Raw genomic sequence first — 16,274 nt, 5'->3', positions numbered from 1 at the left:
TTTTACTTCAGTCCATGTTCCATATTTGGGGATCTCTGGATTTTAGACCTTGGCCAGGCCTGTTCCACAAAGCAGGTTCACTGAGTTAGCCAGATTAGTGCACTGACTAAAACCAGACCCTGCCCAAATCTGGAACATGGACTTAGCTTTCTGGGATTTGCTTTGTGCAGCTATCGACCTAAGTGATCAAATGAGCCTCAAACCATCATGCTGCTGCCAGATATGCAGTAGATACTACAAGAAGTGTTTCTCCAGACTAGTTTTCTTGTTGAACTCAATGGAGAAAGTATTCAGAAGAAACAATTTGTGTAGTATCTACTGCATACTGGCAGCAGCACAGTGGTTTGTGGCTCATTTCATACCTTGGACCCTTGATGACTTAAACCCATTTACCTAACAAACGTGTTCCATACTGTATCAGTGTAATTTACACCTAGTCCCATCCACAATTCCCATAGAGATCCATTCAAATGCAGAGTTTTAGTATTTATGACTTATTTATTTTAATAGTATGAGGGCGAGGATGAGCGGAGAGGCAGACGCGACCGTGAGAAAAAAAACCCCAATACGCGAACACGCGGGCGTGTACGCTATCAGATCCCGGAAGGGAAAGACACAGGGATGTACAAATACAGAGGGGAATGAACAGAAACTAACCCAAAGGCGATATTTAGGATGGAACAGAAAATAAGCCCAAAACGGCTGTAGGAAAATAAATCAACCCTCTGAAAAACAGGGCGAAACACCAAACCCAAAATAAGTGCTTAGAGGCGAGCACTGGGACTTACAATTAGAGAAATCAGAAATAAAAATACAACCTAGCGCAAAACTGCTAGGCACAAAATAAAACCCATGAGACGCAGCTCAGGAAAAAGAAAACAAACAAAAATACAGTACCAGGGACAACGTCCCTCTACCACCAGCTCACATGAGCCCCAAATAAAAAGAAAGAAAAGAAAACCCTTCAGGAAGGCGTCGGTGAACAAACACCACAACCGAACGCCTTCCTTACCTATATTTCTTAAATTTGGAGAGTTCAGATAAACACACCAACACCGTACCTGACTCTACCAGCACAGAGTCTACCTGGTGTATTACCAGCTTTGTGCTAGAGCGAACAGTAGACACAAAAGCACTGAAAGGTAGTCAGTACTGGCCTTAAGTACTCTTAGGGGAAGGTAATTCCCCAGGTGCTAACAAGGAACAGGTGCAACCAATGATCCTTGGCCCTCTGGCGATCACAGCGGGAATTACCTCCCACCACGACAAATAGTCTCATTTTTTCGACTCATTGACTTTCTGCTGCTGGAGCAAAATGTACCTCAAGTTTAGACATGTGTGTTCAGTTCCTCTGCATAGCATTGTAACGCATGGTTATTTGAGTTACTGTCGCCTTCTTGTCAGATTGAACCAGTCTGGCCCTTCTCCTCAGACCTCTCATTAACAAGGCCTCTGTGTCCACAGAACCGCCACTCACTGGATGTTGTTTGTTTTTCACAGCATTCTCTAAACTCTAAGAGATTGTTGTGTGTGAAAGATCAGCAGTTTCTGAGATACTCAAACAACCCCGTCTGGCAATCATTCCATGGGCATTCCAAGTCAGTTTGATCACATTTTCTCCAGGTGAATATAATTTCACACAATGCTGGTTACCAATAATAATTCAATCTAAACTCATCTTGCAGTCAGTTTATTATAACAATAAAATACTAAATTTCAACAAAAGGGAAACAATGTGGAAATCAGTCAACATCTTTTTTAGAAGTCCAAGCATTCTATGTTTTTAATATTACTATTTATATATACACACTTTTGTTGATAAAAAATAAATAAAAATGATCGGAAGAATGCAAAAGTGAAATGCAAGGCTGGAGTCAGAGCAAGCTATGGATGACATCACAGCAGGCTTTTTATGGTCTTGTGGATCCATTGTGTCTGTTTCTTGGTGAGTACAGCATAGACTCCTGGTTTTTTCTTTAAACCACATTTCTTCCCAAATGAGGTGACCCCCCTAAGTTTCCCTTCACACAGCAGTGGACCCCCGGAGTCTCCCTGGCACACAGAGAAGAAACACACACTCAGCCCTATCTTAACACAACAGTCAAATTACACTTTCAAACTATATTTCCTGCAGGTTTAATTTACTGGGGTGTGCCTTATGTAATACATGTAAAATGTAAAATGTGTGTTTGTGTGTTTCTGCAGGTGTGTGTGTGTGTGTGTGTGTGTGTGCGTGTGTGTGTACATATGAGACTAACTGAACAGGTGTGTGTGTGTGTGTGTGCGTGCGTGTGTGTGTACATATGAGACTCACTTGGCAGGTGTCGACAGGTCTCTTGTCCTCATACCCCGCACACAGCATGTCATTGGTGATGATGGGGTCCAGGTTGTAGTAATCCTTGGAGTTGCACAGGGCTCTGTCAATGACTGTGACATTGGCTGACATCAAAACGTCTGACATTCCACCACCATTTTTGGTGGCTCCCCATCCTGCTACAACACAGCCCGTCCCCGCCGGGACATCCTGAACAGGAGGGGGCAGTGTGAGGGGCCGGACAGCTTTCGTTTTCTTGGCTTTCCTGTCAAGCTGAGGAGAAGAGTCACAGGCTAAGAACATACTGGCCGCACACCAGAACACACTTTTCAATCTCTTCAATTTCTGTCAGAGCTGCCTTTGTGTTTATGTTGTTGGGAGACAGACAAATTTGTATATTGGACCACTTCACATATACATGGTAATGACCGCTATCAGTTTCAAGGTTCCCCCTCTGGGGATTTTCCACTGGACTCCAGGGGGGAGCGGGGCAAGGCCTCACAACCATTAGGGATTTGAATGGCCCAATCCCAAGTCCCAACCCCGCTTCTCATTGGCCTCCACTGGCTTCCCATTGCCGCACGCATCCGTTTCAAGGCCCTAGTGTTGGCATTTCAGGCTTCTAAGGGGACTGCCCCACCTTACATACAATCCCTGATCACTCCCTACTCCCCAGCTAGACCACTCCGGTCTGCCAGCTCTGGTCGCCTTACGGTTCCCTCTCTACGTGCACCTGGCGGTCGAGCTGCACGTTCACGCCTGTTTTCCGTTCTGGTTCCTCAGTGGTGGAATGACCTGCCTACCACTGTCAGAACAGCAGAATCCCTCCCCCTATTTCGACGCAGACTCAAAACCCACCTTTTCAAACTCTACCTTAGTCCTCCCTCCTGACTTCCCCTGCCCCTCCTTTCTGATATCCCTATCCTTGTCTAACCCCCCCCCCAAAAAAAAATAAAAAATGATGACAACTATGTTTAGAACAGCATTTCCTGTGTATTTTGCTAGTTTCTGGATGTGATGCTCTGACTTATGGTAGAACCTATGCACTTGTAAATCGCTTTGGATTAAAAGCGTCTGCCAAATGACTAAAATGTAAATGTAAATGTAAATGTAAAATGTAAGTGCTCGGGATAGGTGCAATTCCTTACCTCCAAACCTCCAATCAGGTTACACTTAATTTGTAGACATATTTGAATATATGCAAATGTAATTCTTTAAAAAAACTAATGGATAATAACTCACCTTTAACAGCATGAGGTCATTGACCTTGCTGTATGAGTCATAAAAGGGATGAAGAACACTGTGCTTCACCTTCTGGAGCTGTCGGTACTCCATCTCTGACTTTGAGCGGACGTGCACCCCCAACAGCACGCGCGAAACACTGAGGAGTAGAGTGTTACAGACAGCACGTACAGACAGGACTTACAGACAGGACTCAGTTGGGAGTTACAGACAGTAAGTGCAGACAGTTCTTACAGATAGAAATACAGCATAATTAGTTTGGAGTTACAGACAGGACTTACAGAAAGTCGTTAGTTGGGAGTTACAGACAGAAATATGGAGAATAATTACAAACAGGAATTACAGACATATAGTATAGACAGTGAGTACAAAGAGGAAATACAGACAGCAGGTATATGTTTGGATTGCTAGATTGGAAAGGTTAATGTTGGAAATGTAATAAAAGGGAAGGGTAAATGCTGGGAATGTTAAAATGAAAAGTATCTCACTTTCTGCAGTGTGCTGCAGTCAGAACCCACTGGAGGTCAATCAGAGTGCCGCCACAGAATTGTTTTCCCTCGGAGTTCTGCAGGAGAGCCATGAATGGAAGAGAGTGGGGGGGCACTTCCTTTCCACCGATGATCTCTGCCCCCTCACCTGAGAGAAACACATAGGGCTCATTGCAATCTCTTATTTTTCTCATCTCCTTTTTATTGCTCTTTTATCTACTCCTAGCTTCACCCATCGGGAGAGGCTAGGAAAAGTTGCAACAAAAGAAATGAAGATGGAGAAAATGGACCTGAGAGAAACACATAATATACACTGACCTGAGAGAAACACATAATATACAGTGGTGTGAAAAAGTGTTTGCCCCCTTCCTGATTTCTTATTTTTTTGCATGTCTGTCACACTTAAATGTTTCAGATCATCAAACACATTTAAATATTATTCAAAGACAACACAAGTAAACACAAAATGCAGTTTTTAAATGAAGGTTTTTATTATTAAGGGAGAAAAAAAATCCAAACCTACATGGCCCTGTGTGAAAAAGTGATTGCCCCCCCTGTTAAAACATAACTTAACTGTGGTTTATCAAACCTGAGTTCAATTTCTCTAGCCACACCCAGGCCTGATTACTGCCACACCTGTTCTCAATCAAGAAATCATTAAATAGGACCTGCCTGACAAGTGAAGTACCAAATGATCCTCAAAAGCTAGACATCATGCCGAGATCTAAAGAAATTCAGGAACAAATGAGAAAGAAAGTACTTGAGATCTATCAGTCTGGAAAAGGTTATAAAGCCATTTCTAAAGCTTTGGGACTCCAGCGAACCACAGTGAGAGCCATTATCCACAAATGGCGAAAACATGGAACAGTGGTGAACCTTCCCAGGAGTGGCCGGCCGACCAAAATTACCCCAAGAGTGCAGCGACGACTCATCCAAGAGGTCACAAAAGACCCCACAACAACAGGCCTCACTTGCCTCAGTTAAGGTCAGCGTTCATGACTCCACCATAAGAAAGAGACTGGGCAAAAATGGCCTGCATGGCAGAGTTCCAAGACGAAAACCACTGCTGAGCAAAAAGAGCATTAAGGCTCGTCTCAATTTTGCCAGAAAACATCTTGATGATCCCCAAGACTTTTGGGAAAATACTCTGTGGTCTGACCAGACAAAAGTTGAACTTTTTGGAAGGTGTGTGTCCCATTACATCTGGCGTAAAAGTAACACCGCATTTCAGAAAAAGAACATCATACCAACAGTAAAATATGGTGGTGGGAGTGTGATGGTCTGGGGCTGTTTTGCTGCTTCAGGACCTGGAAGACTTGCTGTGATAAATGGAACCATGAATTCTGCTGTCTACCAAAAAATCCTGAAGGAGAATGTCCGGCCATCTGTTTGTGACCTCAAGCTGAAACAAACTTGGGTTCTGCAGCAGGACAATGATCCAAAACACACCAGCAAGTCCACCTCTGAATGGCTGAAGAAAAACAAAATGAAGACTTTGGAGTGGCCTAGTCAAAGTCCTGACCTGAATCCTATTGAGATGCTGTGGCATGACCTTAAAAATGCAGTTCATGCTCAAAAACCCTCCAATGTGGCTGAATTACAACAATTCTGCAAAGATGAGTGGGCCAAAATTCCTCCACAGCGCTGTAAGAGACTCATTGCAAGTTATCGCAAACGCTTGATTGCAGTTGTTGCTGCTAAGGGTGGCCCAACCAGTTATTAGGTTTAGGGGGCAATCATTTTTTCACACAGGGCCATGTAGGTTTGGATTTTTTTCTCTTAATAATAAAAACCTTCACTTAAAAACTGCATTTTGTGTTTACTTGTGTTGTCTTTGACTAATACTGAAATTTGTTTGATCTGAAACATTTAAGTGTGACAAACATGCAAAAAAATAAGAAATCAGGAAGGGGGCAAACACTCTTTCACACCACTGTGCACTGACCTGAGAGAAACTTGACCTGAGATTTATATTATTGAAAATCTTATTGAAAATCTGTGGAGAGATCTCAAACATGCCATACATGCAAGGAGGCTGAAGAATATTAGAGGTGTTCTGCCAGGAAGAACGGGGAAAAATTCCAAAAGCGAGAAGACCCTAAACTTTTGCTCAAGCCCTTTTTCCTTTTTTTGTTATTTTGAAACTGTAAAAAATTAAAATAAAAAGTAATCTTGCTTAAAATTGGAAGAAATTGTGATGCTTAACTTTGTCCCATTTAAAAGTTCACTTCTTTTCACATAGATATTAAATGTAAAATGTTTTTTACAATTGGGGCAATTTTGACCTGGGCCACCCCTATTTGTGCGCACCACTGTGCATACAATAATGTACATGCATACAACATAATAATAATATTGTAATATAATGTTGAGAGACAACAGCAACAGAACCCAAATGCAAATGCCACAATATAATTGTGCAAAAACACACTGCTGGCCAAGAAACAGCCGATCAGCAAATTGTCCAATGTATAAGACAAGCTGTCATTCCTACAATGATCACCCAAAATAGCTCTAAATACCTTAAATATTTTGTGGTATAGAGTATAGAACCAAAACGACAAAAAATAAGTCTAAATACTTGCAGACTGCACTGAAAATACACTCAGTGATCAGGTATCAGACTTATTGGTCTTTTGCTGCTGTAGCAAAATCCACTTCAAGATTCGACGTGTTGTGTGTTCAAAGCTCTTTTGCAAACCACTGTTGTAACGCGTGGTCATTTGAGTTACTTTCGCCTTCCTATCAGCTTGAACCATCTTCTCCTCTCACCTTTCACATGAACAAGGCATTCTCTGTAAACTTTGTTAGGACCCAGAAATACACATACCGGTGTGTTTGCAGACTCACCTGCTGTCAGACACAGGAGCAGAACTGGAAGACAAGTGAACAGGGGGACCTTTCCTTTCATAATGATGTAATGGAGTTTGCCTGGCTGCTCTGACTGATATTTATTTCATCTCGACAGGATGTGGTCCATCGCTGTTACCTTCAGAATGGAAGATTTGCCTCACCGTCCTACTCAAGAAACTGTGGTTTAAACACTTGAGGGGCATCAATCGGCTTGTCAAGCCTAGCAATGACTATTGTGCTAACCTTGCTAGTTTGACAGCGATGAAACCGTTATCACACACTATCACTAGCTGCTCACTTGAAAAATATAAAAAGTACCATACCCGGGGAGCGCACATGACGTTCAAACGTAAATTCGGTAACATTAAATAAAAAAAGTGGTTTACGGTTTGGCACGATTGTTGCCAATTTAGTATTAGATCACATCGGAGATGATCAGGGGAGCTGGCATAATTATGTGTTCATCAAGTTAGCTGGTACCTGTTAACACTGTGGGGAACCTGATCTGCAACTGCACCATGTAGTGAGGAAAAGATGAAATAAACATGCACAATAAAAACAGACATTACACGGAGTAAGAACTGCAAATTAATCGTTAAATATGCTACAAAATCAACTGAATCTCCCTGAGGTTATGTGTAGGCTATGGCAACTATTATCTTGAATTGTACAATAATGCAACCTCGTTCATTGTGATATTTTCCAAAACTGTGATAGTCTATTTATTAGCTTACAGTATGGACTGCTAGTGCTAACTTAATAGTTTTGGATAAATGCGTCAGCTAAATAACTGTCATGTAACTATAGCTCTAATGTAATACTAAGCTACTACGAGTCTCGTAGTTATAACACGATCTCATATTAATATAACGTGATCGTAACGAGACATCCGCTACAATGTCACCCGTTGTGACATTCGCATAAGACGTTCCCTATCATCCATGCTATGTCGTGGTGAGGCCGGGCACCACCGACCCCCAATGTAGAGACGCCACTGGGCACACACACATGCGGACACACACACATACACACACACTATCACTGGAAAACTTGATCTCGCATGTGTATGCGAGTGTGTGTTTTCTGCATTCATACATATGTGTTTTTGTATGTGCATGATATTTGTTTGTGTCAGATTCACACAATCTTCACACATGCACACACAATCTTACAGGGTGGATTGCGACTAACACACGTATGTTAAACATATGTAGTAGACATTTCACAAAAGAGCCAAGAGATGGAGCCATTTCTCAAGATTTTTTATGCCCTGGAAAAAACACTGAAACTTTACTCAGCTTCAGTTCTACTCCTGCCTACAAGTTTTAGTAGGCCTGCTTCAAACAAGCCTAAATTTGCCCTAAAAATAAAATTTCAAAACCAGGCTTCATACAGAACACCATCATTCAACTTGGGGGTAGGTCCACAAAGCAGAATTTCTGAGTAAGTCAGATAACAACAGCTCTTTTAACTTCAGTCCAGGTTCCCCCTGTCCAGATTAAGTCCAGGTTTTACCCCTGTGGCCTGGCCCATAAAGCAGGTTAGCCCGATAACTGCACTGACTAAAAACAGACCCTGCCCAAATCTGGAGCATGGACTGAGCTTTCTGGGTTTTAGATAGATAGATAGATCATTACATTTATATAGTGCTTTTGTAGAAACTCAAAGCGCTTTACAGTGATGAGGGGGAAACTTGGCTCAACCACCACCAATGTGTAGCACACACCTGGGGTTTAACTTTGTGCAGTTATCTAGCTAACTCAGAGCTAGAGGGTTAAAACTGTTTGTAACACACTGTTTGTAGTGCACTGACTAAAACCAGACCCTGCCCAAATCTGGAACATGGACTTAGCTTTCTGGGATTTGCTTTGTGCAGCTATCGACCTAAGTGATCAAATGAGCCTCAAACCATCATGCTGCTGCCAGATATGCAGTAGATACTACAAAAAGTGTTTCTCCAGACTAGTTTTCTTGTTGAACTCAATGGAGAAAATATTCAGAAGAAACAATTTGTGTAGTATCTACTGCATACTGGCAGCAGCACAGTGGTTTGTGGCTCATTTCATACCTTGGACCCTTGATGACTTAAACCCATTTACCTAACAAACGTGTTCCATACTGTATCAGTGTAATTTACAACTCGTCCCATCCACAATTCGCCTTCCTTACCTATATTTCTTAAATTCGGAGCGTTCAGATAAACACACCAACACCGTACCTGACTCTACCAGCACAGCGTCTACCTGGTGTATTACCAGCTTTGTGCTAGAGCGAACAGTAGACACAAAAGCACTGAAAGGTAGTCAGTACTGGCCTTAAGTACTCTTAGGGGAAGGTAATTCCCCAGGTGCTAACAAGGAACAGGTGCAACCAATGATCCTTGGCCCTCTGGCGATCACAGCGGGAATTACCTCCCACCACGACAAATAGTCTCATTTTTTCGACTCATTGACTTTCTGCTGCTGGAGCAAAATGTACCTCAAGTTTCGACATGTATGTTCAGTTCCTCTGCATAGCATTGTAACGCATGGTTATTTGAGTTACTGTCGCCTTCTTGTCAGATTGAACCAGTCTGGCCCTTCTCCTCAGACCTCTCTCATTAACAAGGCCTCTGTGTCCACAGAACCGCCACTCACTGGATGTTGTTTGTTTTTCACAGCATTCTCTAAACTCTAAGAGATTGTTGTGTGTGAAAGATCAGCAGTTTCTGAGATACTCAAACAACCCCTTCTGGCAATCATTCCATGGGCATTCCAAGTCCACATTTTCTCCAGGTGAATATAATTTCACACAATGCTGGTTACCAATAATAATTCAATCTAAACTCATCTTGCAGTCAGTTTATTATAACAATAAAATACTAAATTTCAACAAAAGGGAAACAATGTGGAAATCAGTCAACATCTTATTTAGAAGTCCAAGCATTCTATGTTTTTAATATTACTGTTTAAATATACACACTTTTGTTGATAAAAAATAAATAAAAATGATCGGAAGAATGCAAAAGTGAAATGCAAGGCTGGAGTCAGAGCAAGCTATGGATGACATCACAGCAGGCTTTTTATGGTCTTGTGGATCCATTGTGTCTGTTTCTTGGTGAGTACAGCATAGACTCCTGGTTTTTTCTTTAAACCGCATTTCTTCCCAAATGAGGTGACCCCCCTAAGTTTCCCTTCACACAGCAGTGGACCCCCGGAGTCTCCCTGGCACACAGAGAAGAAACACACACTCAGCCCTATCTTAACACAACAGTCAAATTACACTTTCAAACTATATTTCCTGCAGGTTTAATTTACTTGGGTGTGCCTTATGTAATACATGTAAAATGTGTGTTTGTGTGTTTCTGCAGGTGTGTGTGTGTGTATGTTTCTGTGTGCATATGTGTGTGTGTACATATGAGACTAACTGAACAGGTGTGTGTGTGTGTGTGTGTGCGTGCGTGTGTGTGTACATATGAGACTCACTTGGCAGGTGTCGACAGGTCTCTTGTCCTTATACCCCGCACACAGCATTTCATTGGTGATGATGGGGTCCAGGTTGTAGTAATCCTTGGAGTTGCACAGGGCTCTGTCAATGACTGTGACATTGGCTGACATCAAAACGTCTGACATTACACCACCATTTTTGGTGGCTCCCCATCCTGCTACAACACAGCCCGTCCCCGCCGGGACATCCTGAACAGGAGGGGGCAGTGTGAGGGGCCGGACAGCTTTCGTTTTCTTGGCTTTCCTGTCAAGCTGAGGAGAAGAGTCACAGGCTAAGAACATACTGGCCGCACACCAGAACACACTTTTCAATCTCTTCAATTTCTGTCAGAGCTGCCTTTGTGTTTATGTTGTTGGGAGACAGACAAATTTGTATATTGGACCACTTCACATATACATGGTAATGACCGCTATCAGTTTCAAGGTTCCCCCTCTGGGGATTTTCCACTGGACTCCAGGGGGGAGCGGGGCAAGGCCTCACAACCATTAGGGATTTGAATGGCCCAATCCCAAGTGCTCGGGATAGGTGCAATTCCTTACCTCCAAACCTCCAATCAGGGTACACTTAATTTGTAGACATATTTGAATATATGCAAATGTAATTCTTTAAAAAACTAATGGCTAATAACTCACCTTTAACAGCATGAGGTCATTGACCTTGCTGTATGAGTCATAAAAGGGATGAAGAACACTGTGCTTCACCTTCTGGAGCTGTCGGTACTCCATCTCTGACTTTGAGCGGACGTGCACCCCCAACAGCACGCGCGAAACACTGAGGAGTAGAGTGTTACAGACAGCACGTACAGACAGGACTTACAGACAGGACTCAGTTGGGAGTTACAGACAGTAAGTGCAGACAGTGCTTACAGATAGAAATACAGCATAATTAGTTTGGAGTTACAGACAGGACTTACAGAAAGTCGTTAGTTGGGAGTTACAGACAGAAATATGGAGAATAATTACAAACAGGAATTACAGACATATAGTATAGACAGTGAGTACAAAGAGGAAATACAGACAGCAGGTATATGTTTGGATTGCTAGATTGGAAAGGTTAATGTTGGAAATGTAATAAAAGGGAAGGGTAAATGCTGGGAATGTTAAAATGAAAAGTATCTCACTTTCTGCAGTGTGCTGCAGTCAGAACCCACTGGAGGTCAATCAGAGTGCCGCCACAGAATTGTTTTCCCTCGGAGTTCTGCAGGAGAGCCATGAATGGAAGAGAGTGGGGGGGCACTTCCTTTCCACCGATGATCTCTGCCCCCTCACCTGAGAGAAACACATAGGGCTCATTGCAATCTCTTATTTTTCTCATCTCCTTTTTATTGCTCTTTTATCTACTCCTAGCTTCACCCATCGGGAGAGGCTAGGAAAAGTGGCAACAAAAGAAATGAAGATGGAGAAAATGGACCTGAGAGAAACACATAATATACACTGACCTGAGAGAAACACATAATATACAGTGGTGTGAAAAAGTGTTTGCCCCCTTCCTGATTTCTTATTTTTTTGCATGTCTGTCACACTTAAATGTTTCAGATCATCAAACACATTTAAATATTATTCAAAGACAACACAAGTAAACACAAAATGCAGTTTTTAAATGAAGGTTTTTATTATTAAGGGAGAAAAAAAATCCAAACCTACATGGCCCTGTGTGAAAAAGTGATTGCCCCCCCTGTTAAAACATAACTTAACTGTGGTTTATCAAACCTGAGTTCAATTTCTCTAGCCACACCCAGGCCTGATTACTGCCACACCTGTTCTCAATCAAGAAATCATTAAATAGGACCTGCCTGACAAGTGAAGTAGACCAAATGATCCTCAAAAGCTAGACATCATGCCGAGATCTAAAGAAATTCAGGAACAAATGAGAAAGAAAGTACTTGAGATCTATCAGTCTGGAAAAGGTTATAAAGCCATTTCTAAAGCTTTGGGACTCCAGCGAACCACAGTGAGAGCCATTATCCACAAATGGCGAAAACATGGAACAGTGGTGAACCTTCCCAGGAGTGGACCAAAATTACCCCAAGAGTGCAGCGACGACTCATCCAAGAGGTCACAAAAGACCCCACAACAACAGGCCTCACTTGCCTCAGTTAAGGTCAGTGTTCATGACTCCACCATAAGAAAGAGACTGGGCAAAAATGGCCTGCATGGCAGAGTTCCAAGACGAAAACCACTGCTGAGCAAAAAGAGCATTAAGGCTCGTCTCAATTTTGCCAGAAAACATCTTGATGATCCCCAAGACTTTTGGGAAAATACTCTAGTCTGACCAGACAAAAGTTGAACTTTTTGGAAGGTGTGTGTCCCATTACATCTGGCGTAAAAGTAACACCGCATTTCAGAAAAAGAACATCATACCAACAGTAAAAAATGGTGGTGGGAGTGTGATGGTCTGGGGCTGTTTTGCTGCTTCAGGACCTGGAAGACTTGCTGTGATAAATGGAACCATGAATTCTGCTGTCTACCAAAAAATCCTGAAGGAGAATGTCCGGCCATCTGTTTGTGACCTCAAGCTGAAACGAACTTGGGTTCTGCAGCAGGACAATGATCCAAAACACACCAGCAAGTCCACCTCTGAATGGCTGAAGAAAAACAAAATGAAGACTTTGGAGTGGCCTAGTCAAAGTCCTGACCTGAATCCTATTGAGATGCTGTGGCATGACCTTAAAAATGCAGTTCATGCTCAAAAACCCTCCAATGTGACTGAATTACAACAATTCTGCAAAGATGAGTGGGCCAAAATTCCTCCACAGCGCTGTAAGAGACTCATTGCAAGTTATCGCAAACGCTTGATTGCAGTTGTTGCTGCTAAGGGTGGCCCAACCAGTTATTAGGTTTAGGGGGCAATCACTTTTTCCACACAGGGCCATGTAGGTTTGGATTTTTTTCTCTTAATAATAAAAACCTTCATTTAAAAACTGAAATTTGTTTGATCTGAAACATTTAAGTGTGACAAACATGCAAAAAAATAAGAAATCAGGAAGGGGGCAAACACTCTTTCACACCACTGTGCACTGACCTGAGAGAAACTTGACCTGAGATTTATATTATTGAAAATCTTATTGAAAATCTGTGGAGAGATCTCAAACATGCCATACATGCAAGGAGGCTGAAGAATATTAGAGGTGTTCTGCCAGGAAGAACGGGGAAAAATTCCAAAAGCGAGAAGACTCTTAGCTGGCTACAGGAAGCCTTTAAACGCTGTTATATTTTCCCACAGAGGAGTTACAAAGTACTAACTGACAGGGTTCCTAAACTTTTGCTCAAGCCCTTTTTCCTTTTTTTGTTATTTTGAAACTGTAAAAAATTAAAATAAAAAGTAATCTTGCTTAAAATTGGAAGAAATTGTGATGCTTAACTTTGTCCCATTTAAAAGTTCACTTCTTTTCACATAGATATTAAATGTAAAATGTTTTTTACAATTGGGGCAATTTTGACCTGGGCCACCCCTATTTGTGCGCACCAATGTGCATACAATAATGTACATGCATACAACATAATAATATTGTAATATAATGTTGAGAGACAACAGCAACAGAACCCAAATGCAAATTCCACAATATAATTGTGCAAAAACACACTGCTGGCCAAGAAACAGCCGATCAGCAAATTGTCCAATGTATAAGACAAGCTGTCATTCCTACAATGATCACCCAAAATAGCTCTAAATACCTTAAATATTTTGTGGTATAGAGTATAGAACCAAAACGACAAAAAATAAGTCTAAATACTTGCAGACTGCACTGAAAATACACTCAGTGATCAGGTATCAGACTTATTGGTATTTTGCTGCTGTAGCAAAATCCACTTCAAGATTCGACGTGTTGTGTGTTCAAAGCTCTTTTGCATACCACTGTTGTAACGCGTGGTCATTTGAGTTACTTTCGCCTTCCTATCAGCTTGAACCAGCTTCTCCTCTCACCTTTCACATTAACAAGGCATTCTCTGTAAACTTTGTTAGGACTCAGAAATACACATACCGGTGTGTTTGCAGACTCACCTGCTGTCAGACACAGGAGCAGAACTGGAAGACAAGTGAACAGGGGGACCTTTCCTTTCATGATGATGTAATGGAGTTTGCCTGGCTGCTCTGACTGATATTTATTTCATCTCGACAGGATGTGGTCCATCGCTGTTACCTTCAGAATGGAAGATTTGCCTCACCGTCCTACTCAAGAAACTGTGGTTTAAACACTTGAGGGGCATCAATCGGCTTGTCAAGCCTAGCAATGACTATTGTGCTAACCTTGCTAGTTTGACAGCGATGAAACCCTTATCACACACTATCACTAGCTGCTCACTTGAAAAATATAAAAAGTACCGTACCCGGGGAGCGGGACGTTCAAACGTAAATTCGGTAACATTAAATAAAAAAAGTGGTTTACGGTTTGGCACGATTGTTGCCAATTTAGTATTAGATCACATCGGAGATGATCGGGGAGCTGGCATAATTATGTGTTCATCAAGTTAGCTGGTACCTGTTAACACTGTGGGGAACCTGATCTGCAACTGCACCATGTAGTGAGGAAAAGATGAAATAAACATGCACAATAAAAACAGACATTACACGGAGTAAGAACTGCAAGTTCAACTGAATCTCCCTGAGGTTATGTGTAGGCTATGGCAACTATTATCTTGAATTGTACAATAATGCAACCTCGTTCATTGTGATATTTTTCAAAACTGTGATAGTCTATTTATTAGCTTACAGTATGGACTGCTAGTGCTAACTTAATAGTTTTGGATAAATGCGTCAGCTAAATAACTGTCATGTAACTATAGCTCTAATGTAATACTAAGCTACTACGAGTCTCGTAGTTATAACACGATCTCATATTAATATAACGTGATCGTAACGAGACATCCGCTACAATGTCACCCGTTGTGACATTCGCATAAGGCGTTCCCTATCATCCACGCTCTGTCGTGGTGAGGCCGGGCACCACCGACCCCCAATGTAGAGACGCCACTGGTCACACACACATGCGGACACACACACATACCCACACACTATCACTGGAAAACTTGATCTCGCATGTGTATGCGAGTGTGTGTTTTCTGCATTCATACATATGTGTTTTTGTATGTGCATGATATTTGTTTGTGTCAGATTCACACAATCTTCACACAGGCACACACAATCTTACAGGGTGGATTGCGACTAACACACGTATGTTAAACATATGTAGTAGACATTTCACAAAAGAGCCAAGAGATGGAGCCATTTCTCAAGATTTTTTATGCCCTGGAAAAAACACTGAAACTTTACTCAGCTTCAGTTCTACTCCTGCCTACAAGTTTTAGTAGGCCTGCTTCAAACAAGCCTAAATTTGCCCTAAAAATAAAATTTCAAAACCAGGCTTCATACAGAACACCATCATTCAACTTGGGGGTAGGTCCACAAAGCAGAATTTCTGAGTAAGTCAGATAACAACAGCTCTTTTAACTTCAGTCCAGGTTCCCCCTGTCCAGATTAAGTCCAGGTTTTACCCCTGTGGCCTGGCCCATAAAGCAGGTTAGCCCGATAACTGCACTGACTAAAAACAGACCCTGCCCAAATCTGGAGCATGGACTGAGCTTTCTGGGTTTTAGATAGATAGATAGATCATTACATTTATATAGTGCTTTTGTAGAAACTCAAAGCGCTTTACAGTGATGAGGGGGAAACTTGGCTCAACCACCACCAATGTGTAGCACACACCTGGGGTTTAACTTTGTGCAGTTATCTAGCTAACTCAGAGCTAGAGGGTTAAAACTGTTTGTAACACAGTGTATGGACAGTGTGCGCAGTTCAGCCATGACCGCCCGTGCAGTCGCAGCTGCACAGCCGCAGTGAAATGCAGTCTGAGTGAGCTGTGTTGCACAGTCTGAGTGAGCTGTGTTGCACAG

At 42.1% G+C, this 16,274-nt stretch overlaps 3 protein-coding genes across 3 annotated transcripts in view; all 3 read right to left on the bottom strand.

Moving 5' to 3' along the window:
- LOC133140795 (granzyme A-like) overlaps positions 1-6,943 on the bottom strand; it is a 30,400-nt gene extending 23,457 nt beyond the window's left edge. The window contains exon 1 of the mRNA XM_061261004.1: positions 6,895-6,943. The gene's annotated coding sequence lies outside the window, so the exon portion shown is untranslated. The remainder of the gene's footprint in view (positions 1-6,894) is intronic.
- LOC133140527 (granzyme A-like) lies at positions 1,719-7,417 on the bottom strand. The gene is made up of 7 exons (XM_061260534.1): positions 7,378-7,417; positions 6,895-6,897; positions 6,436-6,474; positions 4,045-4,192; positions 3,557-3,695; positions 2,315-2,587; positions 1,719-2,052 (listed from the first exon to the last, which is right to left on the bottom strand). Exons 1-7 carry the CDS (start codon positions 7,415-7,417, stop codon positions 1,897-1,899), a joined length of 798 nt encoding a protein of 265 aa, XP_061116518.1. The 3' UTR covers positions 1,719-1,896.
- Positions 7,418-9,944: 2,527 nt separating this feature from the next.
- Positions 9,945-14,680, bottom strand: LOC133141115 (granzyme A-like). The gene is made up of 5 exons (XM_061261519.1): positions 14,386-14,680; positions 11,504-11,651; positions 11,016-11,154; positions 10,362-10,634; positions 9,945-10,100 (listed from the first exon to the last, which is right to left on the bottom strand). Exons 1-5 carry the CDS (start codon positions 14,444-14,446, stop codon positions 9,945-9,947), a joined length of 777 nt encoding a protein of 258 aa, XP_061117503.1. The 5' UTR covers positions 14,447-14,680.
- Between the last annotated feature and the right edge of the window lie 1,594 nt (positions 14,681-16,274).

The sequence above is a fragment of the Conger conger genome, chromosome 11, assembly GCF_963514075.1.
Source record: "Conger conger chromosome 11, fConCon1.1, whole genome shotgun sequence".
Taxonomy (NCBI): domain Eukaryota; kingdom Metazoa; phylum Chordata; class Actinopteri; order Anguilliformes; family Congridae; genus Conger; species Conger conger.
Note: the sequence above shows the minus strand (reverse complement) of the source record. Positions and strands in the feature narration are given on the sequence as shown.

Excerpts from the sequence above, each read along its gene's own strand:
- LOC133141115 (XM_061261519.1), bottom strand. The coding sequence starts at position 14,446 with ATGAAAGGAAAGGTCCCCCTGTTCACTTGTCTTCCAGTTCTGCTCCTG. Across the intron at positions 11,155-11,503 it reads ACTGCAGCACACTGCAGAAA|TGTTTCGCGCGTGCTGTTGG; the intron begins GTGAGATACTTT and ends TCTACTCCTCAG. Across the intron at positions 10,101-10,361 it reads GACCTGTCGACACCTGCCAA|GGAGACTCCGGGGGTCCACT; the intron begins GTGAGTCTCATA and ends TCTGTGTGCCAG.
- LOC133140527 (XM_061260534.1), bottom strand. The coding sequence starts at position 7,417 with ATGGTGCAGTTGCAGATCAGGTTCCCCACAGTGTTAACAG. Across the intron at positions 3,696-4,044 it reads ACTGCAGCACACTGCAGAAA|TGTTTCGCGCGTGCTGTTGG; the intron begins GTGAGATACTTT and ends TCTACTCCTCAG. Across the intron at positions 2,588-3,556 it reads ATGACCTCATGCTGTTAAAG|CTTGACAGGAAAGCCAAGAA; the intron begins GTGAGTTATTAT and ends TCTTCTCCTCAG.